The sequence below is a fragment of the Larimichthys crocea genome, chromosome XI (assembly GCF_000972845.2).
Source record: "Larimichthys crocea isolate SSNF chromosome XI, L_crocea_2.0, whole genome shotgun sequence".
NCBI lineage: Eukaryota > Metazoa > Chordata > Actinopteri > Sciaenidae > Larimichthys > Larimichthys crocea.
The window spans coordinates 14,264,155-14,290,722 of record NC_040021.1 but is presented as its reverse complement, the minus strand read 5'-3'; the positions used below and the strand labels follow the sequence as shown (position 1 = coordinate 14,290,722).

The 26,568-nt window shown below is 41.2% G+C and overlaps 1 protein-coding gene across 4 annotated transcripts; it reads left to right on the top strand.

The window, feature by feature from the left end:
* Positions 1-730: 730 nt before the first annotated feature.
* Positions 731-26,496, top strand: ppp2r5cb (protein phosphatase 2, regulatory subunit B', gamma b). 4 transcript variants are annotated; one of them, XM_027284132.1, is made up of 16 exons: positions 731-858; positions 1,361-1,420; positions 4,506-4,668; positions 15,979-16,178; positions 19,157-19,267; positions 19,376-19,468; positions 19,577-19,707; positions 19,818-19,877; positions 19,998-20,106; positions 20,202-20,255; positions 20,701-20,871; positions 20,984-21,111; positions 21,204-21,305; positions 21,547-21,619; positions 21,975-22,091; positions 23,538-26,496. In XM_027284132.1, the coding sequence occupies exons 1-16, from the start codon at positions 832-834 to the stop codon at positions 23,670-23,672; spliced, it is 1,734 nt and encodes a 577-aa protein (XP_027139933.1). In that variant the 5' UTR covers positions 731-831; the 3' UTR covers positions 23,673-26,496. The 4 variants fall into 4 exon arrangements, with proteins under 4 accessions (XP_027139933.1, XP_027139934.1, XP_010736424.1 ...); XM_027284133.1 differs by lacking the exon at positions 21,975-22,091; XM_010738120.3 differs by lacking the exons at positions 731-858; positions 1,361-1,420; positions 4,506-4,668 and adding an exon at positions 11,068-11,267.
* The last annotated feature ends 72 nt before the right edge of the window (positions 26,497-26,568 follow it).

Here is a 26,568-nt window from a genome sequence, read left to right as displayed (position 1 = left end):
GGATGTTATGAGATTCTTTTAAGAAGAACCTTTGAATAAGGAGGACTGGATTCAGAATATCAAAGTTTAAGTTGAATTTAATATTCTTGTACAAGAAGGAGCGTTTAACAGTGCAACACACAAGAGGGTTACAGAGAAAAAGGCTCCCTGTGGAGCTCTGTCAAAATTTCCTTTTTTGGTTTTCCCCTTAGTAATGAGCATTATGTTTCTTGTCCAAAATGACACTTCCCTTAATCTATCTCTCTTGTCCTTGAACAATTTTTTAATTACCTTTCCCTGGCAGCTCCAACAAACACATGCTAGATAAGGGAAGTACACGAGATATGCAAAAGACAAAACACACACACTCCCTCTCAGAGTTAAAACATCTGCAGCCCAGTACAATCTTAATTTTTATAACATAGGATGAAATTGATTTGTGTTCTCCAACACTCCAAAATCCAGTTATTTACAAACAGGAGGCCCCGCTCATTTATTTTCTAAATGAAATCGGGTGTGTTATTATAATTTGATTCTGGTTGAGCAGATTTCAAGAGAGAGAGAGAGAGAGAACACGATGATCCTGCTGCTGCTGTGATCATGTGTTGTAATAGCCTGCCTGTCACCAGCAGGGGGCTCTCAGCACAATGTTCAGCGTTGTCAATCCCGAGCCTGTTGGCGTCAGCTGACAGACAGCAGCCAATCACAGAGCGAGGACGGGCTGAACCGCCTTACAGTGTGTGTGTGTGTGTGTGCGTGCGTGTGCGTGTGTGTGTGCGGTGCCCTGAGAGTTGTCAAGGTTTTGATTGTGGAGTATCCGAGAGGGGAGCAAGGGCGGCTACGGTTTGTACAATGCCGAACAAGACGAAAAAAGACAAGGTGAGTTTTTGTTTTTTTATAGAATTGACAACATGGAAAAAAAAGTTTGCATTTTCTGTATATAAAAATAAAAAAAATGGTGTTTTGTTGTAAAGCTACCAGCTCAGTGTCCCATCACACTAACGTTAGCCAGCCAGCAGTAATCACCAGCTAGCCGCTATCCTAACATGTTAGCGCTCGGTACGCTTATTTAAACAAAGCCCTGCAACTACAAGTGAGGTGTGTTAGTCTGCTTTAAGTGCACACGCTTTCTTTAGCGTGTGTTTTTTAGGTGCAAATCTAAACACTTTTAATAAAAGCTGAAAGCCGGGGGTCGTGTGACTCTGAAGTGACGTTTGCTAGCTAGCAGCGGACTTGTATTCAATCAGGAGTGTGTGTGAGAGAGACTGGGTGGGCAGGAGAGCTATATTTAGCTTTGATAGACTGTTTACTGATGTTGTCGGCCTGCTCATCTGTTTTAATGCCCAGCTGACTTCACTTCTTCACTTCTTTTCCCTTTCAGGAGACCCCTAAGTCTGGCAAAGTGGGCAAGGGTGGAGGACAGGAGAATTCAGATCATGAGGTAGGCTTAAACACATGAAGACAGTGAGGACTTTGTCTGACACAGATATTATATTGTTACTGCTTCAGTCTGAACCGCCTTATCAGTGACAATAAACTCCATGCCCCCCCCTCATGCGTCCATTAATGTCCTTTTGCAGTGATAACTAGGGGAAGGTCAGTGAATAATGATTGTCAGATAGGGGTACGGGATCATGCCTTCAAATCAAACTATTCAATGCACGGTGGGAAATCCTGCAACATATTATATCGCATTGCTTTTCATATCGGATAGAATTGCTGCATATAGAGTTATTTATATTGTGTGAATCACAGTTTATAAATAGTACAGGCGTGTCTGAAATCGACTATTTATAGAGCTTATATCATGTCATTATTGTGGATACAACTGCTGTTTTTATTTGCAGGTTGTGTTGCCTTGTCTAGCTGCGTCTTACCTTAACCAAAAAGCGAGGCAGATTGGATTGTCACTTGTCAGGAAGAGGACGCCTGTCTTGGCTTTTCTTCTGTGTTTTTAGGGGTTATTTTGGGGAGTTTACTTATCTGAATTGAGGGTGTCAAATGCCGCAGATTTTCTGTCGTCTTGTGATAGAAGTCATCCGACTTTGCTCACATAGTAACATTGAATATGGCTGAATAAGGCTGAGATGTGTTGGTATACCCCTACTCGCGTTGTCTTGCAGTAGCTGTGTATCAACAACTAAATCACAGGTTTGAGGCATTTAATGTGCTTGTGATTGTGGAGTCAGTGGCACAAAGCTACCGCTAGTGGAATAGTGACTGAAATCCTCTAAATCAGAAATATCATATTGATTTAATGTCCTCTGGATCTTTTGGTTAGACCGTTTAGCCGGCTTCTGTTAGTGAGCGGTGCGTTCACTGACAGGACCAGCTTGTACCTGGATCACGGTTGCTGTTCTTGTGACTCAAGCTGCTGTTTGCTGATAACCTGGTGCTAAATTGCGTGTAGATGACATCAGTTTAGGACGGCAGCAAAAAAAGAGGAGAGTTCACTGAGATCTCTCTACTACTTGGACAGTTTGCTATGCTTTAAAAATGAGCTTTCATCCAACATGTACTTTTACAAACCCTTTCTAATATCACTGCCATGTACTATTTACAGTATGCAGTTTAAATACTAATATTAAATACAGTATTGTTCAAATGCATGCCACTTATTTATGTTGGTATGCAGGTAAATAGTCCTTGCCATACTTGTAAGTCCATCAGCTATAAAAGAAATCAATGTGTAACGTGGCAAGGAGAATAGTTTAATCAACAACCATGAACAAATTGCGCTGGGAAAATTGAAAAGTGACCACTCTACAGGATTGGTGCCTCAAACATAACCACAGCTATCAGAAACTCATCTAGAACAGTTTGTTGTGAGCAGCTCAGGGCTGGAATTTGTCATAAGATTGCCAGAAACCACTTTTATTGAAAGCGAATGCACACGTCTACTTAGCTGACATCGATTTTTCTTTTCGCTTGCATCTGGATTGGGTCACATCTGGAAAGGCCAAAGTGGTACCTTGAGCCCATATTATGCAGTGTTAAAAATTGTGTTGGTCCGGTAATAACACAGGCATCTGGTTTGAATCATTATGTCACGTTATTGTAGCGCATGGTTATGGTCATGTGCTGTATTTGTAAAATAGTATGAAGGTTTCCAGTGGAACCAGGTGCACGGTATGGTTTCAGACACTGTTCCAAGATAAAATTCATGTCAACAAATTCAACAAACAACAGATGAGACTTCATCCACTGCAATCACCACATCTAAACATCACTGAACAATCATGGAAAGATTTTAGCTTCCTTCTTTTTCTTTTCTCACGGAAAGTCAAAAAATACACTCGTTTCAGTTCTGGTATGATCGCTGACATCTGTTTGCGCATTTTGAAAAGCAAAAGGTCGTGCTCCTCCTTAACTAGACATTTAATATTAATATTGTTATGGCTGCTCGCCACCTGTTTATTGCCCAGTAAAGTACACGACCCTGTTTGCCTTCAGATAAAATGCACGTCAGTTAGGAGGCTTATCTGCTTCATGTATTAAAAAGAAGAAAAAAATTGGTGTATATACATACATTTTTCTACTCTTTGTCTTAATCCAAATGAGTTCTGCAGGATTTAGGCATATGTTCTCTTCACTGTCAACATCTGAATTCCATTTTTTTTCCCTCAAACTGTGGTTTCAGTCTCCTAGCCATGTCTTACAGGATAATAGCAAACAACCTTGTGACAGATTGAAATCTCTAGGCCGCAAGCTGTTGTTGTTATCCCCCCGCCCTTCCTTTTGTCCCCTATACTTGGTAATCAGAAGTGTTTGTTGAGACTGAAGGGAATGCTTAGAATATATAAGAAGCCTTCATTTGCTGTCACACCAGTCATGAGGTACAGCCAAAGCATTAAATGAGAAAATCACAGATGTTTCTACTTTGTGAACTTGCAAGTAGGAGAGCTCTTGTCTTACTAGTGGCACAGCTCCTAAGCTGCCGTCTTGCAGTTCTGCAGATGGTGGCCAACTTTAGCTGGGTCTTAAATGAATTTAATAATTCCCCTGTGACTCGGGCTGCTCCACAGCTGCATCTGGTGGGGTAAGCTCCGTGCCATCAGGTGTGTGTTGATGAATGGATGCCAGCAGGCAGGTGGGACCAGCTGTGAGGAACTTGCCACATTGGGTCGAGCCTTCCAAATCCCTTCTGGGTTTTTTTTTTTATTCTGAGACACAGCTGGGTGGCTCGATGAGTGGATAAAAGAAAAATCATAATGGTTTGTTTTTTTGCATGTGAACTTGATGACCCCCCGAGATAAATGTGCTGTTATTAATAGTATTTGTGCATTGGGTAAAGTGTGGTTTATGACCTTAGTTACAAGACTCTTTGTTTTGTTAAGTAAATAGTGACACACTGTGTCGAATTAAAAGGTCCCATGTAGTGCATGGCCGCTGAACTGCTCAGCCAGTGTCTACACGCACAGTTTTATCAGATTTCCCAACGAGGTCCCTGCACTCTCTCCTGTACTCTGTGCACCACATGTGCTTGCTCGATGTCACTAATGTGGGTTTTTCTCTTGTTTCGGCAGGGCTCTAACAGGAAGGCTAGCAACAGTGTTCCTCCCACCACTCAGCTGCTAAAGGGGAAGCAGCCAGGTTCCCAGACACCTGTCAAAAAGGACAAGAGGCAGAGCTCCTCTCGCTTCAGCTTGAGCAACAACAGGGAGCTGCAAAAACTGCCTGCTTTCAAAGGTATTTACCATAGTGACGACTAAATCCTGTCAACTCATCAGATAATTACCTGGGGTTTGATGCAAATACATAAATTTACAGCACCTTTTAATAGATTTGCTGTTTTCAGGTTGGAAGTTTTTGCTTGTGCAGTTGTAGACAAATTGCCTTTTTGTTGGCAAAAATAATGCATTCAAAATGTTTTGAAGTCTTAATTCAAGACTGAAGAAAACACCCAGAAGCTATACATGGAGCCGAATTTTCCTTTAGGTAGGCGTGGTAAGGAATCCCTGTAATCTTGACACGGATAAGTGCAGGCCTCACAGATATGCATACTTACAGGTACACGCTCAGTCATTTACTCACTCTTTCCACGCCGAAATATCTCTGAACATCCCCTGCTGCTGCATCATCCTCATTTTAATACCAGGCGAGCATGACATTACGCAATACATGGAAACAAACAGAGGACGTACATGGCATGGACTTTGCGCTGGATTTAACCCAAGCGTCTATATTTAGTGGTAATCCAGAGATAAAGCTTTAATTCCACGGCCCTTGTGTTTCAGGATGTTGCCAGTGACCAGCAATGTCTGGCCAGCTATACTTCTGTTCCTCCTCTCGCAGAGGAGAAACCGGTGGATCTTTTTGCAGATGTATATTGACGTTTAATGTCGAAGCTCAATGGCGGGATAGCACCAGATGGAAAAGCGAGGAGTGTGTGCGGCCGTTATGCCCCCCGGGCCGTGATGCATGTTTCTGTGTATGCATGCATGAATACACACAACAGCGTTGTCCGCTGCCTTTTCCCAGCACTTTAAAAAATAATTATATAACTTGGCGGTGCAACCTGAATTGTATTGACGTGATCTCACTGTTTCATAAGGGGCAACAATCCCACATGTGCACAAGCATCAGTACATTGTGTTAACAGTGTTCCTGCGTGTGAAGTGGAAATGATGGCATGCACATTAGAAGTTTAAGTTGCTAACTAGAGGAGTAGGTACCATCAGAAAGACCTGAATTTCCTCAATACAGACATAACTTTCAGCCACTAAAACATTGCTCTTAATATGATTTTTTATTTTTGAAGAGAACGGTGGCTTTGTTTTGTTCCTCTCCTCGCTGTTTCAGCCTGAATACCCTATTTGCAGCGAGCACAACACACTAGAGCAAAGGCAACATTCCTCGTCAGTGAGAATTTTCAAATGTTATTTTTCTCTTTGTAAGACTTGGCTAATAGGACAAAGTGTTACGATCTGTGACCAGAGGCAACAGCAGCTGTTGTGTTATTGCCATTTGTTCACCAGTCAGTCTCTTCTGTGAGATTAGAGTTATTGGACTAACAAAGGAGTTTGATTCCATAAAATCCCCATGTATCTTTATCGTGTTTAACCAATACCCTTGTGCTGTGTCAAGAAACCAATAAGGATAGCCGCGTTTCTGATAAAGGCTGCTCATTTCCCACACTCCAATGAAAGCTTTGATAACATTCTGCACAGCACTCCCCGGTAGATGTTATCGCTTAGTCCTGTCCAAACATGCTCTTCGCTTGGCCTGTTTTTCTCTCTAGGCATGTTCACCACCTCCCGATGGAAGCACATGTCTCAGAGCTTGTCCTGCAGAGCCATAAGGTTGAGGCGAGACTAAAAAACCCAGGACCAGAAGCACACCCTTTCCCATGAACTCCCCCCCCAAAACCAAGTGTGCTTGTTGTGACTCCAGAATACATTTGAACTGTTTGTATATGGTAACACAGCCGTTTAAATACTTAGTGTTGAGACATAATGTGTTGAGCTTGTTTTTAAAAGGCTCTGCTGAAGTGCACAAATCAAGGTATTTGTTTTGGACAAATATTTGCTGGACGTCAGCCTGACTTCAGCTTGTAAAACAGGAGATGAATCATCTACAGGGGCCTGTTTGTTTCATTTCATTGTCATGTTTCGAGTGTAAACATACTTGCCAAAAATCCCAGAAGAACAACAGTTGTTGCCTCTGTATGTGTTCTCTATTGAAGCCGGAGCTCTCCACCATGAAGCATCTGTCTCATAGGGTCTGTCGCCATCTGCTGGTTAAAGTATCGAATATTTGAGTTAGTGTAATGTTGGTTAACTGGAACAAACTTGTCAGTTGTCAGGACATTAATATAACTTATGTGTGATATTTTGACTAACAAAACTGCTTAATCTAATGAATGGATTTAAGTGTTTTATGTGTGGTGTATTTGTTAGTTTAACAAGACAAATAACATAAATTATAGAATAGGACAATTGTGGAACAAATACGATTTAGTGCACCACATTCAGAGACACTTTGGGTAAGCTAGAATCGTTATTTCATCTTTGTACCGAGAAGAGACATAAACAGTTAGTGCAGTTTGTACAGTACACACAGTGTCATATTGTTTTCTTCACACAGTTAGCGTACTATCATGTTTGCTTAACTTGTGGAAGACTAAGGTGTGTATACAACATGTGCAGAGTCAACTTATTGGCTTAAGGTTGATCCTTTCTCAAGTTCCTTATGTATGTTTCTTTTAATGCTTAATAGCTATATTCTTTGTTTAACACCCAGGTTAAAAGTTTGAGTGTCTGACAGAGTGTAGGAGTGACACTCCTATAGACATGTTTTTAACAGATACTTAAAGCAGGATGTGAAGGCAGGATTCAGGGAAGGGTTTCCTGTCCAACTCCTGCAGGTGGTAGAGGAAAAGACTCCACACACCTCTTGAGAGAGACTTCCCTGGTGGGGAAAAAAAGGCATAAAAATCAGACAGACTGTGGAAGTTGTAAAGACCTTTTTTTTTTTATCAAGGTCTTTTTATTTCACAATATGCAAAATACAAATATAATACAAAGAATAACTTATCCCTAGTCGCTACCCACCAGACCTGTACCGCTGAGTCATTTTGCGTACTTGTTGACAAGGTATGTCACGGAAACAGAAAGAAGAACATATGTGACAATGTAAGTAAGAGGTTCACATGTATGACAGGGTTACATTTTCTGCTTCCATTTCACCAACAAGAGAACTGAATCCGACCTACAAGTTTGGACAGAATAAGACCATAACCAGCTCAGAGTGACAACTTCCCAAGACACAGGTTACTGAACTGCTCTCTTCACCTCATTATTGTTAGGTTGTATTGAGTTGCATTATGACTGAAAATAAGTATTAGGTGAAGGGCAAATAATGGGTTCAAATGTAATCTTGCTTCATTTTTTTGCGGGAAACTTCTCACAGGTATATGAAATATTTTGTAATAGTATTTGTAAAGAAACTTGTCATTAACAGTAGCTCTCACTGTGTGCAAAAGGAAATTGTCAACTGTTGGATATAAGTATGATAAAATTATATTCACAGCAGTATTTATGGTGATTGCTATCAAGTGTATTCAGCTCATGTTCCTGCAAGCACAGGTGTTTCCACTTGGCATGTCCAACATTTGTGATTGTCTGTGTCCCAAAGTTACACTCCCATACAAAAACTGCAGATGAGAGTCTGAGCTGTTTTTAATATTTTCAGTCTTTATGTAAAAGTTATACAGAGCAGCCCCAATGAACATGACTTTTCATTTGAATAGGCCACTTTGAGAATTCATCAAGCATACTGATAGAGCTGTGTTTCTATCATTGGAAGCTGCTTAAGGGGGAAGTTCAGCTGTGTTGATTGGTCTGTTTCTTCAAATGGATTTGAGCCTTAGGTGCTAATTACAGAGCACCATGACACTGAAGATCAGCAGACCTGTAAAAGAACCGCTCAACTGTGTATTTTAGACTAGCCTGCTGCTATCCATGATGAATTGAGCGAAAGCTTTGCCACAACACAAGCGAAGTACACTCTCATCCCATCCCGGACCAGACTCATGATGCCTCACAAGTTCACTCTCTTTCCACTTCCAGAAATAGCACAGATGCAGCAAAAAAAAGCTCAAGTCTGATGAATGCATGTGCCAGTGGAGCATTTGGAGAGTATTTGTAACAAGCAAGTGTGTTTTAGCGTTGTCTTGTCTTGGTCAGAACAGCAGATCTTCTGATGGGAGGTTGTCTCATGACTAGGCAACAGGGTGGCAAGAAAGGGTCCTTTATATGCTCAGACTAGACCCTGTTGCTGAAACACCCCACTATTGTAGATATTAGGATCAGACAGACTTGATGTTAGAGTTGTGTGGCACTTCTGTGCATTCACTCCCATGTTTGTGTAGCTTTTAGCCGTGTTTAAGACATTCAAACATAAACGGTTTCTGGCAAGTGTAGTAAAAGCACACACCAGAAACCTGGGAAGAGTTCAATTAAGGTAAAAAACACAGAGCAAGCACTGATACTGGGTCATATTTTTGTTCTCAAGAGTAAGCTTACTAGTCAGCTAGTGAATGTTTTTACAGATATTTTCTTTATTTTTTAATTCTTAATTCATGGAACCAACAAAAATACTTAGTGAGAGCTTAATTCACCCAGTGATCTTACCAATCCTTGAGAAAGAATGTAAACTTTTATTCTGCACTCAGCAATCAAATATACTATAACCCTAAAACAACACTGCTCAGCAGGAGACAAGAAGCTATACTAACAGGCCACAGAAATCAGGTGCTCTCGCCCAAATGCGACATCCTGATCTGAACCACCCTAACACCTCCTGCAACCTCCTAAAGCAGACGCGCAAACCCACAGGGAGGAGCTGTGGCACATTATTATGTGTTAAAACTTTTGTCCTTCTCGGAAAACCCAGCAGTGAATTTTCAGTTTTTTGTGCGCACATTACACATTACATAGTAATGTAACTACAAGTACATTCATAACTACAGACACAGTGGGTCTTTGACCTAAAACACACTTTGATTGTGAAACTGTGAAAAAGTTTCTTAACTATATTATAAAAAAAGCGTATTTTTATGTAGACCAAAGTTTACAGCTACATCTGGGAAGGAGACAGGTTATCAGCAACGAACAATGATTTAGCATATTTTCTTTTAGCATATAAAAAGTAAAAATTAGGCGCCATCTGTCTTTATAGCTTTGACAATCATGAGGAGTAAAAATGCTCTAACTAGTTTGAAATGTTAGACTTTGTTCTTCACAACAAAGCTACCATACAATTAGTTGAATATGCTACACACAATTTCTGTTTACATAGAAAATATGTGTGGATTGTTTTTGTTGGTACAGGTCTGATTATATAATGTTAATCCTCATGGGGTAAGCCAAGTGCACAGGAAATGACTTTTTCCTTAGTAGTCTCCTGCTTGCTATATTTCATGGAGTGCCTCTCCTAAAATGTATGATAGTGCAGCAGACATTGGCAAATTCACAAAATAAATTTTGTACTCAACGTTTTCCTACACTGAGATGCAAAGAACGTTCACTTCATCGCATTTGCATGCTTTTGCATGGCTTTTACGTGGTGATACTATAGGTTGTGGTTACGGGGGGATCATGCGCACTATGCCGCGACCTTTCTACTGTGATTCTTAGACAAATAAAGGATTGTTTAATTACACTTAGTTTGTGTAATTAACTAACTACACACACACACACACACACACACACACACACACACACACACACACACACACACACAGAGCTCTTACAGTGCAGGGTTTTGTCCCCAGTGCGACAGACACTGTGCTGTTCACTACATATGCACATCCTGTGTTGCTCACATTGAGACTTCCTGCCTTCCTGTTTCTCTGTCACATACACCTGGGCTCAGGCTGTGGTCCTGGAGAGCCATCTGTCATGCAAGAGCTCACACTTGCTCTCACACACACACACACACACACACACACACACACACACACACAAAGGCAGCACACGCATGAAAAGGGCTTTTATCTGACACGGTTTGGCAGTCTCTCGTCTTGTTCAAACCTCAGTTTATAGTTGATGGTCTAGTATTTCTGCAGCTGTTTTATATATATATGAAAAAATCACGTTTAAACTTGACCTGTGGCGTGCATGGTTAACTCTTGTGGTTTCATGTATTAGTTTTAAAGTATTGGAACTTTTTGTGTTGAACTTGAGTATTGTAATTTGTTATGTCAGTTGTGGTATTGGGGTCTGTTGCTGGGTGTTAGGTTGTAAAAGAGGAATGAGTAATGTCACTTAAGCCGTCCTCTTGATCGCGTGCACCCTACATGGTAGACAGGAATGTGTATTTCCTGGCCTTATTCTTGTGTTTCACCAACAAAACAAGCTAAACTGATGTCAGATCTGTACTTTATGTTTTTAAAACTCTTGACAGATGTAGCTGCTTTCGCTCCAATCACAGTAACAGTCCCACCTCTTTCCCCCTCAGCCCACCAGCCAGTCCCTTCCCTCATGTTTATGTATTCTGACAGCCAGCCCATGTGACTCCAGCCAGCCAACCGGGCGGCTGCACTGGGGTATGACATCACTAACTAGCTAGTTCCCTCCAGCAGCAGGGGAGCTTCATTTTCTGCTCCGAGTGTTCGTGCTAAAATGGAGGCTGGCTCCTCGCCTTAGCCTGGGCTGCCCTCGTCTCCCCTGTCTCCTGCCTCAGCTCACTGATGTTGGCATGTGCTAGAGCTGCCAGTGGGATGGTTCTGGATGCACTGAGCTCCAATGGGCCTTTCCAGCCTGTGGCTCTCATGCATTTTAGAGGTGAGAATAGGAAATTTGCCTCCTCTGCTGTTCTGTCTGTGTGTGTGTGTGTGTGTGTTTCATGTGGAGATGGACAAGATTTGTTGCCATTTAGCAACTGCAGCTGCTACTTTAGAATTTGCAGAAGAAAATATTTGTGTCAGAAGAGTTTTGTAAAAGTTGCTGCGGGAGACTGAGAGCATTTATCCTCCTCTTATTGTGCCAGCAGTATTTTTGGAGGAGGAAGCAGGGGATTGTTTGTATGTCAACGAGGAAGGGTTTTGTCAAGACATTGCATAGCTTAGCTTGAGTCAGGGAGGGAGGGCGAGGGGAGAGTGAGAAGGAGTGCTAGTTTTGAGTCTCCCATCCCCCAACAAGACTGCCGATGTCATAGGAAGTGAGGTCAAAGCTTGTTGTTGGTGCGCGTCTGTATTGTGTTGTATGTATGTGTCGGTGTCAGCTGACACACGTGCATGTTGAAGTGCTCCGTTTGTTGTGGCTGTATCTGCTGCAGGCTTCTGAATTACAGTCTAACCAGACCAACTTGAAGCTGGGACCTTCTGCGAGTTACTCTAGTACCCGTGAATAAGTATCAAGGCTAATGTTTGTTCTTATATTACTTCATCGGCTTTTCTCCTGAAACAGATATGGCAGTGTGTATTCACCACGAAAGTCTATTATTGCACACACGTGCAGCCAGATGCTGGGCTCCTGTTGTGACTTGCGTTAAAATGGCCTCTTAAAGTATAGGGATAACTGAAGTCACGGAGCACATCGTCACTTGTAACAGCTTGCATTGGTTGACCTATGTTTGCATTAACAGAGACAGCCTGACGAAAGTTCATTAATAAAAGTTCATTATATTATATATTCAGTTCATTATGATATTACAGTGTTCGAGATCCGTTTGTGTCCATGACCGGTTTCCTGTATGCCCGCTGGAGTCTTTAGATGAATAAAGGTCATTTGCCAATCCATGCCGAGAGGTCTGTGTGTGAAGTCTGCAGTTGCACAGCATGTCTCTTAATATTTTAGGCCTGTTCAGAAACCCTAGTGCTGTTGTGTAACGAGAGCTGGTAGATCTTTTGGCACTCAGGGGTTGATGAGATGTTGTGCTCATGGGTTAGACCCATGTTTCAACTCATTAGTAACAGACACAGGTCTTTCATGTGCTGGGGAATTCAGCCTCAAATTACTTATTAGATTTTAGATCATGAACAGATGATCTCCATTTAACCGAATAAACTTTAAGGCAATTAGCTCCTCAGGTAGTGATTTTGGTGGTGATCCAAAGGGCTGACTAGTTTTGCTCCTGTTAATTTGTTTACACATCATGTTTGGTGTCATACAAAGGCTGAATACGTGAAAGGTAAAAAGAGAGGGCAGGGAAATAGTACAGTAATGGACACATAAAGTGGTAGAAATACGAAAAAAGTTTTTGCTCAGTGGCGGCAGCTTCACATTTGTGAGTTGGAAGACACAGAAAGAGAGAGAGAGACAAACAGAAGAATAAATTCAGCTGTGTCTTACAAAAACACAGTGTTGAAACAAAAACAGATCCCCATCAGGGTTCCCCACAGATGTGGTAGCTAAAGCTCAGGGGTGAAGCCAAAAATGCCAGCTGTTTGACCTTTGATGCGGCCGATTAGATCCTGTTTGTGGACAGTAGTTTGGATAAAGGGAGTGAAGAATGATACTACTGAAAAGCTACTTGCAGATTTGTCACTGTCTTACACAATATAGACAAGTGTTTTGTGTTCAGCCAGCTTGACTCCATGTTCCAAGGTACTGCACGGCACAAACAAGCCCTGAAGGCTCTAAGAACAAGTCGTACAATTCGGTACCTCGTCTACTACCTCTGGAAGGGTTGTAAATAACTTTTTTCAAGTGCTGTGCGTTGGGAGGAAATGTAATGCAGAGGTATTTTTGGTTCAAGTATCATTAAACAGGATATAGAACAGAAAATGTGGCTTTTCTAGGTAGCACACAGGTAGCAGCTTTTTTTAAAAAATATATATTTGTGTGTTGAATACTAGCTGTGACTCAGAAATGTGGAGGTGTTGGGGAAGTCTGTCTGATGGTGCTGGCAGTCCCAGTCCTCAGTCATTGCATTTTTGATTAGTATCAGTTCTAATGTTTGTTCCAGTGCCCTCGTATGGCGTAGAGACAATATGCAAAAAAAAGGGCTGTGCAGTAAATCCCGCAAATGAATAATTACAGGTCACAGTATCGTCTGCTTCCATTCCATTTTTATTGCTGTGTTTGTGGTAAACATGTCGGTACATTCTGACGTTGTGTCGTAGGTACTTGGGGTTGTGTGGCGCACGCTTTCATAACCTAAACCTTTCGTAACCATGAACATAACCTCATGGCAATGTTTGCTACAGAAAAGCAAAATTCATTCCTCAAACACACACCACCTCTCTATCTGAATCCGAGTTTCGCCTTCTTGTGCTGCCTCTTTCGATAGGCCTAAACTGCAAAATGTTTTCTTCAACCTGACACTAGCTGCTACTATCTGATGTTGGCACTGTGTGCTCTGTGCTGTGAAGTTGCATTAATTTGATTTATGGCATCGGCGTGTGTGTGTGTATTGTTGGGAAAGTTGTCACAATGTTAAAGCTGTGTTTTACACTCCTACCTGTTGCATACTAACCAAGTCCCTTTTTATTTGTCAGTGTTGTAGAAAGTTGACTGATCGGTCTGGACTCTCAGTCGGTATTATCCGTGTTTTTATGCGGCCTGTTTGGCTGACACGTCATTTGATGGACACAGCAAACCAGCAGCATATCATTCCAGAGTAACAGCAGCAGCAGCAGCAGCAGCCCACATATATCTTTGATTAGCAGTGGTCACCCCCTGGTCCAAAGTCCCCTTCCCTGCATATGGTCACCATGGTGATGTGCAGTACACATGCAGATTGTTAACGGGGAGTCAAGACTGACTCATAGGTTTTATGAGGTGACATTTAGTTTTAAGTCCCTGATAATGATGTCGGAGGAAATCAAATGAGTGCTATAGCATTTATTTTTGGTACTTTTTGTATCTGACTGGCTGAGGCGAAATGATTTGCAGGAGAAGCTGTTTGTCTGTATCAGTTTCTTTTTATATCTCGTACCGCCTCAAAAAATATGAATCTTCAGTTTAGCAGCAGGCAGGTTTATTCATAATGAGATTTTTTCTTATATTGTTGACTGTTGTGGAAACCTGAACAGAATCTGTTTCACAATCAGAGCTTCTTGGGTGGAAAAGCGGCTCTCCTGATCCACTCTTCTCTCCCTGATATTTCCAGCTCTGTCACATTTTATCTCGTAACTAATCATGAATGATTATGCTACTTGCATGAATGTGACAGAGCAGCCTGATGTTGAAACAAAACATTACAGTAAAAATGCATAACCTACTTTAGATTACATTCCGGCAATCTCATAGTTTAGTGATTCCTCCACGTGCCACCCAAGGGAGCTTGTGTACCACCAGTGGTACTCGTACCACAGTTTGAGAACGAGTGGTCTGTGTCATTGCTTACAGGCTGCTACTGGCGTTTTGTTGATTTTAAAGTAAAATAGTTATTCCCAGAGTGAAAGCAGCTTGTTCCATTGCAGTATCTACATCATGACAGAATATTTATTAATACTACTGCTTATGCTGGTGTCCTGTCTGGTCTTTCCAAAAAGCCGTAAGTCAGCAACAGTCTAGAGCAAACAATAGCTATTTTCAAATCCTTGCACCTGGAGTTCTAGCCTAGTTTTCTGACTTGTTTATAAAGTATTACATGGCCTTAAGCTCCAGTTCTTATGTGAGTGAAACATTTTTGGTGCACGAGGAAAGCCCTTCAGGCCCTCTGGGAGCAGACTTGTAATGGCTCCAAAGTGCAGAACAAAAATGCTTAGTGATTCTGCATTTAAATTTAACTCCAGTGCTCCCTGCTTATTTGGAGGTTTGTTGAAAATAGTTCTATATTAAGATGTTCATAGATCATATTTGGGAACATTTTAGAAGTTATTATATTATTCATATTTACCTGTCTTAATGTTAATTTGAATTCTTGATTGTATATTATGCTGTGTAAGAACGATTCCTGCTGATCATTGATTTATGAGAGGTAGCTGTTGTACGGGGATAATGCATGCACACTGGCACAGAACGGAGGTTGGCTCATTGACGGTGAGTGTGCAGTATCTACAAGAACATGTAATGATTTTTAAATTGCAAGTTAATGATTCTACACGGGCAGGTGTGGCTCAATATTCCTGGAGGCAGACTTTAGAGCCTCTGCATCATTGATGTTGCAGCGACACTGTCTTTGAAGGGCTAAATTATTGATTTATGAAGTCTTTAAATGAAGTCTCTACGTGTCACCACATGAACTCTGCAACAGCAAATTACTGCTATACTGAAACTGAATCACTTTGAAGTTTTGGTACAAATGATCTCTGACTGTGAGAAAAGGGATGGTCGAGAAATGATTTTAAACACCGATTACCAACAATGAGCAACATTTACCTTTTTTCTGTATCATTTGATCCAGTTTTGGATTTCTTAAGTCCGCCATCTGGTTTGTATGATGTTAAACTTGTATCCATGGTGATTATAGTTGGATAAAACAGTTTTTAATCAGACAGTGATTGTATGTCAAACCAAACTGCGATTCTAAGATGTTAAGTCTGTGTCAGCTCCAAAAGTCCAAAGAAGTGTTGATTCCAACCTTCCTCCCACTTCTGTCTTGCAGATGTTCCCCCTGCAGAGCAGGAGAAGCTGTTCATCCAGAAGTTGCGGCAGTGCTGCGTCCTCTTCGATTTTGTCTCAGACCCACTGAGCGATCTGAAATGGAAGGAGGTAAAGAGGGCGGCACTGAGCGAGATGGTGGAGTACATCACCCACAACAGGAACGTGATCACGGAGCCCATCTACCCAGAAGTGGTTCACATGGTCAGTATTTAAACACATTTAACTACACACTTTGATTTGTCTCTGACAAAGTTATCAAACCAGGTTCACAGTCATTGATATTCATTTATTTTGAGCTATCAAACTGAGCCTTTTGGTTTTGTTTTCAGTCTAGTGATTTGATTCATGTATACATGCTAACAATAAGAAATGAATGTTCTATTTCAGTTCTTTTGTGTAAGTGTAAGCTCTTTTTCTCCCGTCCTAAATGTCTCCATGGGCCTGCAAAGACGACCTTTTCTTTGTTTCATGATGCATAAAACAGAATAGTTTTGTGTTTCTGTTATGCATTAAGAACATTATTCCTATCATCCCCGTTTCCTACAAATGAAGGCTTCTCCTAATTTAAATTGCTAAATTGGCAGCCATAATCACCCACGATGGATGACACAGGCTTACCCTAACTAGTGATGTTATCCTGCAGCTAGATTAAGCCAATTTTACATAATAAGCCTGTGTTATTACAATCCATAAATGCCTTGCCTCGTGTGTGTCTGGCTCAGACACATGTAGCAGTACAGTAGTCTGTTAAAAATGTTTCCCTACATTAATCCCTCAGCTACATGTCCCTGAGTCGTCACTGAAGTGAAGTGAGATGGATTCCTTTCGCTGTAAAGTTCTATGAGGCGTTCGGCTGTTAATCACTTAGATGTGTGTGACCATGAAGAGCCATTTAACTCAGCAGTGTGCTCCAGCTATTGCTTTTATATTCCATTAACCTCTGTATAAAGATCTGCTATTTGTTAAGATGTTCAATCTTTCTTTTTCACGTGGGCTTAATTTCTGCGCCATGGGAAGAGAATGTACTGTGTTTCCTACTGCCAGCAATACTTCTTTCCGACCCCTTTAGTCCTCACTGAGTCATACGGAACTCACATGAACATCAATGACCTTACTTTGAACCTTCCTCTTGAAACTTTGTTTTATCTTTTTAAAATCGCTGGTTAGCCATTAAGTAATGCATATACTTGTCAAGTGGGGGTTGTCTAAAGAAGGCCTTGAGAGAGAGAGTTCATCCATATAAAGTCACTAAACCTCACTCATCTGTCGCTCCTACCTCTACAGATTTGAACCTGTTCGGTTGCTCTGTATTCACTGCAACCGTCATCGTATATTTATTAGAAACGTGCTCCTCTGAGGTCGTGGCCTGGATGTGTTCACGGTGCCAGGTTTGCTTTCCCAAGCCAAATTAAAAAGCCTTTGATGTTAATCAAAGCCCTGCCTCAATGCCACATGGTAAACTGCAGGCGATCAAGGTGCAAATTTCCCCCCATCGTCCTTGTCTTGCCTTTATTTGATCAGTGCAGCAGAAAATGCAACAGAGCTGTCAAATCAGCATGAAAATATACTTGTATACCTTGCAGCCTCTTTCGCTGTGCCCCCTTAAAGACAAAGACTCTTTGAAGCCCACTGATGGCTTTCATCATCAAAGTATGGAGATTGACACGACAAACTCATTTATAGCCATAAAGAGTGTATTCTCATGTTAAGGCTGTACCTATTATTTTCTCCCATAAGCCCTTGTTCTTTCATGGCATGTTTGATGCCTCAATGTTCAGGCTTCAGAACAGTATTTTGACAGACCTTTGGATGACACGACAGTGGTTGTTCCATTAGACTTATTCTCTCGGGGCAAGGGGGTGGTGGGGGGTTAGAAACGGTTTCTGCAAAGAATATAAACACGATGGAGAGTGAGTGTGTTTTGACCTTTGGTCGACTGCACTCTGGAGAGGCTGCCTTAAGTGTGCTGTCTGGAAAGTGAGAAAAGACTTAAGAGGGGAAGATAGATGATGGATGCTTCCCACTTTGGGTGAAGGCATTGCCAGTGAAACAGGCTCCTGTCTGAGCAAGCACAAGAGGAAATACTCAACCTTCAAAATAAATTTTCATTCATTAGCTTACATAAAGAAAATACTTTCTCACTTTGTAGGCAGATTATGAAGATACATTAACATAGTGGAAACTTGGAACAGTTTTGGGCAACAAGTCGTTTCTGAAAAGCAAAATCAAACCTGAAGATAAACCAGTTTACAGAGGCTATATAACATTGCACAAGTGTTTGTTTTAACGTGTATTTGCACTGTGATCTGCAGTACAATAGCCAACATATCTCACTGATTGACTTCATGCTGCCATGGCAACGCTGTTTCTTCGTAGTATTAGCAGTCTACTCCCCCAACAACCCATTCATTATTTGTTGTAATATCGTGGGATAAGTTACTGATTGTAAACAACCGCGTTTGCTTGTCAAACACCGTGGCTGATGCATGTGCGAATCCCTCATCAGGTTCATTATTTCAGCTGTCAGATGGTTTTTAGAAGCAAACGTTGAATCCGCGGTTGTCAGGTGGAGTCTACAAACGCAACAACCAAAGCTAATGTTTACTAGGGTTTGGCAATCACAGCTGCTATTTTTTTTTTCTGGCTAAACGCAGTCTAAAACGTGAGTGTGTGTCAATGTGCACTGTGGGTTACAAGAGCACCCTGTGTAAATGTCTATTGCTTCCAGTGCCTGCATTTAGTTTCTACAGACGATGTCTTCTTCACATCTCCCTAGAATTAAGTTTTTCTTCAGTGATATTTATTTATATTAAAGTAGGTCAAGCGTTAAGTGGAATGCCGTTTCATATTACTTCCTAATTTATCAGTTTATTTTGCCTTTGTTTGATTTAATAAGTCAACCGTACCCCACACTGATATTATTATTGTTATTTGATATGAGGCTAATGCTGGACTAGAAGGTATTTCGCCATCTGCATGTTGAAGTGCAGTCAAATGTTTTTGCACAGCCCTTGGATACCAAAGTTTGACTTTTCCTGTGGTTGTCCAGTGAATCCATCGCAATGTTTTTCCTTATTTTGTAATTTAAAATAACCTGATTGAATATGTAATTGATATCTGTGTCACTGGTTGATATTTTCATTGGATTGTTGAGCTGACCTACCTTTCCCTGTCCCCAGTTTGCTGTGAATATGTTTAGGACGTTGCCTCCATCATCCAACCCCACGGGTGCCGAGTTTGACCCAGAAGAAGATGAGCCCACGCTAGAGGCGGCATGGCCACATCTACAGGTACACAGCACACACACAGACGACAGACACAGTATTGTTTCTGCTCTGTAAATTGATAAGAGTAAATCAATTCAATTACCTTCATGTCCTCTGCTCTTATTTCCTCAGCTCGTCTATGAATTCTTCCTACGGTTCTTAGAGTCACCTGACTTTCAACCAAACATAGCCAAAAAGTATATTGACCAGAAGTTTGTAATGCAGGTGAGCATATAATGATGAGCTTGTGTGCGTGGTTCTAAATGGTGCGAGTTGAGTGAATGAGTTTCAGTAATGTTTTTTTTTTCTTTTTCTTTTTTTTGTGGTGCCCAGCTCTTAGACCTGTTTGACAGTGAAGACCCCAGGGAAAGAGATTTTTTAAAGACCACTCTTCATCGCATCTATGGCAAGTTCCTGGGCCTGCGAGCGTACATTAGGAAACAGATTAATAACATATTTTATAGGTGAGTGAGTATTTGAGTCAGTTACATTAGTGTCATTTGTGTTTGTGTCTAATGGAGTGTGTTTTGTTAAATGTACCCCTACAATATGTCAACGTGTTGCTGTTTTTCAGATTCATTTATGAGACGGAGCATCATAATGGAATAGCAGAATTACTGGAAATATTAGGCAGGTAAGGTATTTCTGAGTGGTGCACTCATAAAACCTTTTCTGATGTTTATGGTTCAGGGTGTGGGTTTGTTTTTGACCACGTGTTAACAACTCTATTTTATGACCACCCTTCTCTTTACAGTATAATCAACGGATTTGCATTACCATTGAAAGAAGAGCACAAGATATTCCTACTGAAAGTTCTGCTGCCGTTACACAAAGTCAAGTCTCTTAGTGTATATCACCCACAGGTAACCACTTTGGCAGTCTTAAATCTTGTCTTATACTTTGCTTTGCCATAAACATGACTGCAGTTTTGTGGTAATATGATGTCTTCTTCCCTTAGCTGGCCTACTGTGTGGTACAGTTCCTAGAGAAGGATAGCACCCTCACAGAACCGGTAAGATTTGATTTATCCACCTTGTTATGTCATTAATATTGTTTATTGAATTATCCTTCAGTATCCTGTCTGCTCCAGATTAGTTACTGACCGTCTGAACCCCACTCCAGTGTTTATATTATCGTGTATGCTTGGTTGAAACGTGACTTTTCGGGTACTCATGTGCAATATATTTGACTTCAGCAGTCTTTCATTATGTCTTTATGATTTCCTGCGTGTATTCTATTAAAATTTCTGTAAAGAGCAGACAAAAAGGCTTTGTGATTTCAGCGCAAGACATAGGAAAACAATCTGAGTCTGATTTTGGTGGATTCAAAAGTCCCACACGACAAATATACTTATATAGAAAGTATACACAAAACTGTGCTTGATCTCTTTAAGTGTGTCTGAATTTTAGTTCTTTCTTCTTTTTTAATAAACCTTTAAATAAACCATTTGTGCGCAGACGGTGATGGCTTTGTTAAAGTACTGGCCAAAGACCCACAGTCCAAAAGAGGTGATGTTCCTCAATGAACTGGAGGAGATCCTGGACGTCATCGAACCTTCAGAGTTTGTAAAAGTCATGGAGCCCCTCTTCAGACAGTTGGCCAAGTGTGTGTCCAGCCCACACTTTCAGGTATGACGTACATCCTAGTACACATTTTAGTTTATGTTTGTTCTAGATGTTTTTTCCATCAAAAGATGTCTGTACGTAATGCAACCCTGCTTTAAACCAACGTGTCTGTCAGGTGGCAGAACGAGCTCTGTACTACTGGAACAATGAGTACATCATGAGCCTGATCAGTGACAACGCCGCCAAGATCCTGCCCATCATGTTCCCATCCCTCTACCGCAACTCCAAGACCCACTGGAACAAGTGAGTCACCACATGGGCTTTCACTTCGTGTCCATCTCTGTGTTTCTCTGCCAAGTACGTAAATCAAGTGACCCATGGTAATCTGCCTGCAGGACGATCCACGGGTTGATCTACAATGCTCTGAAGCTCTTCATGGAGATGAACCAGAAGCTGTTTGACGACTGCACCCAACAGTTCAGGGCAGAGAAAAGCAAGTAAGTCACAAGCGAAACATCACATTCGAGTTTCCAGTACAGCTACAGCTGTGTCTCTTAATTGGACGGTCACAGACATCATAGAAAACATCATACAAAGATCATTAGAAATGGAAAAAGTGACTAAGAAGGCAAGTAAGCCAGAAAAATAAACAAAACCATACACTCCTGAAATCTTTGTATAAACACTTCCTGGTGATGCAGTCTCTAATGATTTTGCATGTTTGGTTGTGTGTCTCAGAGAGAAGGCCAAGTGGAAAGAGAGAGAAGAGGCGTGGCTGAAGATCGAGAATCTTGCGAAATCAAACCCACAGGTGAGTGAAGAGATTTCAGTACTGATGCCTCAGTAACTATAGTATACCGTATACCTATAAAAGTATGGTATGAGGTAGGGTATGCTTGTGAGAACCTTTTGAGTGCACCGATATAGCCAAAAAACAGCTGAGTTGGAGAAGCAGATGCGACACTCCATATATGTTCATAGTGGCACTAGAGAAAAGAGAGAGAGAGTCTGAATGCGACAACAAAACCTTTTTTCAAGTTGATGGAAAAAGCTAAAAACAGGATTAAATAAGCACACACCGGAGGAGTTATTTCAATGGTGGTGTTGCCTTTTTTTTTTTTTTTTGTAACCGTCCCTCCCCTCCTCTTCTTTTTTCCCCTGCACAGTTTCTGATGTACATTGACTCGGTAGGCTCAGACAGTTCGATGGACATGGAGACAGACGGGCCGCTGCTAGATGATGTCAACATGCTAAAGAAAACAGTAGAAGAGGAAGCCACACAGGTCAGGAGAACACGTGCTTGTACAGTGTAGTGTAGCAGTGAATACCGGTGTGGTGTGGTGTGTGTTTGTGTGAGGCAGGTGCTGTGGCAGGGACACATATGCAGTGTGACTGCTTTGTGTAACCAAGCGTCTTTTTCTTTTTACAGTCGAAGCTTCAAATGTCTGTTGTCATATTTTATGAAAAAAACCTCATTGTATAAAGTAATTCATTGGATTAAACCTGTTAGTCTTTTTTTATTAAATCAACTTTATTGACTGAATATAACTCATCAGTTTCATCAACATGAATTCATGTAGGCAGCAGGCTGATCCAATAATGGCATGAAATGGTGCTGTAAATTGGTGCTAGACTGCCCTGTAAATTCAGGTGCGCAGGACAGCAAACAGTTTGTTTAACCCAAGCGTATGTTTAACCAGAATGAATAAATGTGCAAAAACAAGAAGAAGAAAACTACACAGCATTTGAATGTCAGCATGTCAATGAAGCTTCGAAGTATTCGGTACAGTCCAGGCTATTATTTAATAGACTGGCTGAAAGAATGGTTTTAATCTTGTTAGTTTAGAGAAACACTTTCTCAACAGATTACTTTTATTTGATATATAAATAACCATAATTATACCCAAATCTGTCTTTCTACGTTTCTAATGATGAAGATTTGGAAGCCGCTTCATACTTTTGAGTTAATGTCTAACGGCCTTTACATAAATCATGCCGGACATCTCAGGCATTAATCCAAAATAGACATTTGTCCTCTTTCACTTTATGCATCTTTGCATCATTTGGCTGTTTGAATTAGTCACATACAGATGTTTCACTGTGCTCTTGGGTCTAACATTGTTCCAGTAAAATGGTTGTGGGCCCTTTTTTATATGTTCATATTTCATTATGTTTAAATTTTTTACTGTCTATAGTGCGTCTACGCTTAAATGGAAAGCACAAGCCTTTTAAATATTTAGCTCAAACTATGCACATATGATGGGACACAAATTCACTTTGTAGCCAACTGCAGCTAAAACATGAGGCCATTTCAGGTAATGTTACACATTAGGAAGAAAAACTGTCCGAGTCCCTTCACTCTGTCCCATAAATAACTTCTTCTGTCAAGATGATTATTCAAAGCAGACATGCGTCACGTGATTCCTAAAGTGTCATCCCAGCTGTCTTCTAGCTTGCAAGTGGAACAGACAGAGAAACGTATCCCGTCGTGCAATGGAATTACTTAGTCTTCACAGATACATTGTGATTTGGACGACGTGCAGCTGTATTGAGACTTTTGGAAACATGTTTTTGGAAAGTGCTTGTTGAAAGTAAGAGAACGGGGTGCTTGAGAAGGCAGAGTAGGTTTGTTCTTTTGTCCTTTGCAGAAGTGAACTGACTGTGAAGACGAGTTGCAGTGTTTATTAGTGCTCAATGTTCACGATCCCTCTCTGTCCCTGTGTGTCCAGATCCAAAAAGATCAGCGTAGAGAGCGCCCATTGATGAGGAGGAAATCTGAACTCCCCAAGGACATCTGCACTGTCACGGCCTTGGAGTTGCACCGGAGAGCCGAGGAAATGATAACAACACACGACGGCCACTAAAGGAGACCACCCAGATCCACCTGTAAACCAGCAGCAGCAGCATCCACCACACAGGAACCACAGGCCCAACCGGGGCCCAGCACAACAACAGAACTCTGGTATCTCAGTACAACCCAGCACAACACAGAACTGAACAGTCTCAGCTCCACCTGACACAGAAAATGTCGCACATCTTAAGCCTGATTTCGGCTATTTGGGGACAAGCGGTGCTCGGTCCCTACAAGGCCCCTCTCACACTCTTTTACCCACCTGGTTGTTATCCAGCAGCGACGTTGGTGGTGCTGGACAGTCCTGTATGACCAGGACATGCACCGTGCCCTGAACTTCACCCAAGATACTGTAGTGTTGTTATCTCTCTTTCCACCTTTGTTTTTTTCTGTTTTCCTGTCCTTGTTTTGTTTTTTCCCTCGGGGTGCTGTGCTGCCCCCTTCTGGTCATTTCTCTCAGGTGTTCTGTTCTGTGTGTGTGAGCTGTCTTCTTGCCTCTTCTTTAATAGATGTCAGGTGCTTGTACAAATAATATGAGCCCCAAACTGCACAGAGGATGGTCTAATTTAAAGAAAAAAAAGAAAAAAAAAAGGCATCAGTTTATGAGAAAATGTCAGTTGTTTCTATATATTTAATATTAGCTATTTTTCTCATAACATTTAAAAAAAAGACAGCTGTTTATATTTTTTCCTACATAGTATATTTAGGAGCTCCTCTCAGAGTCAAACACTTACTATCTGTATAACTGTTCTGTTTGGAGCTTGCTGTTTTTTTTCCCCCCAGTTCATTTTCCATTCGCTGTGAAGATTCATCGATCATTCTGTTAATCAGGACAGGGTCATCAGGGGCACCCAGTAGAGTGTGTCTGGGTTTAAAGTGTTACAACACAGTTCTGTGCTGGCCTGACAGAGGTCATCCAGGTTCAAGTTTTTTTTACCTAACAGATGCGTAGAAGACTAGTTTGGTGCCAACCTCTCTCATTAATTTATCTCCTTTCTTAAAAACGGATCCTTTGTAAAATGTCCAGGCAACAAGTTAACAAGGTTAGCAGTGTGTGTCGGCAGCTCAAACAATGGTCGGATAGGTTATCACACGTTTTTAGATCCTTTTGAGCCTGAGCTCGGCTTATTGCGCCAAGTTACATGAGAGGGGATTGTGGGATTTATTTTTGGTTGCCCGTTTGCACCCAGCCGCCGGAACACGGTCGTTAGCATTCAGTACAAGTCGCTGTCATTCATGCGAGGTCAGCGAGACGTAGTGGCTCGTCTGGGATTTACACAACGTTGTAGCGTGGTCGAGAGAGGTCAAACGGGCAGAAACTGCGCTGAAAATGACGATGTTCGCTTTTTCTACTCTTCTCCAGCAAGACCCTTTTATTTATAAAACACTTTGTTTGAGATTAGACTGCTTCACGTGTGAGGTATGTTTGGTTTGAAGAGGTCAAACATTAAGCCTTTCTTTTCACAGTGCCTTTTATAGTCTAAGGGGATGTTTTGCTCAACTGAGAATCGAGTAGTAGCATGAAATAAAATTCCACAAAAAAATAAAATAAAATAAAATAAAAATTTAAAAAAAAATGCATCATTGATCTCCAAAAACAGGCTCGGCACACTTCCAGCTGCTTGCCTTGTTGAAGCTACAAAGTCGTCTTTTGTAGTTAGAAGAGCCGCAGAGGAGCAGCATAGTGGTCGCCCCAAACCACTTCAGCAAGAAGAAGCACTTCCTGATAAAACTTGAAAGAAAATCGAAACACAACTGAAAAAAAAAAAAAAAATCCCCCGAACAAACTAGTAAAGAATTGAAATCCGCGATGCTGTCTGTCTTGGTGTGCGTGGGGTCACCTTTCGGCGTACAGGAGAGGAAATCACTTCCCATCGTGACTTTTCCATTCTGTGCCCTCATTGTCCCATTCCGCTGAATTTGTACCATTGTTTGACCCCTTCTGCTCAGACCTGCACACTGGCTGTAACCCCCCCACCCACCTCTTCTTTACCCTGTAGGGCTCCCTATCTGTTTGATCTGCTTCTGGATGCTTGCAAGTTCTTTTTGTTGTGGTTTTTTTTTTCTTTCTTCTTCCTTTGCCTGCAAAACCTCCTTTCTGTCAGTGTTTCAACTGAATGTGCAAATTGTAAATAATACTGCAGCCGCGTTGTTCCGTTCTCTCCCATGTTTGTCTTGAAGAACAACATTCACCAAAGGCTCCTCCGATAAAACCTCATCCTGTTCCGCCCTGATGTTTAGCGGATTTTTAAGGAAAGCAAAGTGTTTCCATCCCTTCAGAGATCTGCTGGTTTGTCGGTCGTCCGGGTTGTCCCGTTGGTGACTGCTGTTCTTCTTGAAATGGCTTTAATATTGGCTTCTTTGGAGCTCACTTCATTTTACATAAGCTTTTGTTTTCTTTTTTCTTCGAAAACAATGAAGTGTCCTTTAGTATGCGTCTCATACTAAATGGCTTCATCTAATATTGTACATATAATGTACTTTTATTTTATGTTATAACTATTATTAAATGGTAGATTTCATATTTTGTACAAAAACACCCCGTGTACAGAATACAGAGGTTATTAGCAACTGCAGACAGTTAGTATGTGGCACAGACTCCAACACATGTGACTATTTACATTTAGAAGCCGTATAAGATTTGGCTAGTTTTTTATCTATTTGTAAGCTGACATCTATTCAGTTCTTGTTTTTTTCATCTCCAGACATGTGTTGAGATTCTACATACATGAGCTTCTTGTGTGTGCTTTTATCCAAATCTCCAGTGGTGTACATCTATCTATATACAGCAAATAAAGAGAACATGTGAGTTTTATATTTTCATCCTAAAAAAAAAATTGTTCTGAGTCGTCATTGGTCGTATTAGTCTGAGTGATGAACTCCAGACCACCTCCGGTCCAGAAAAAGAC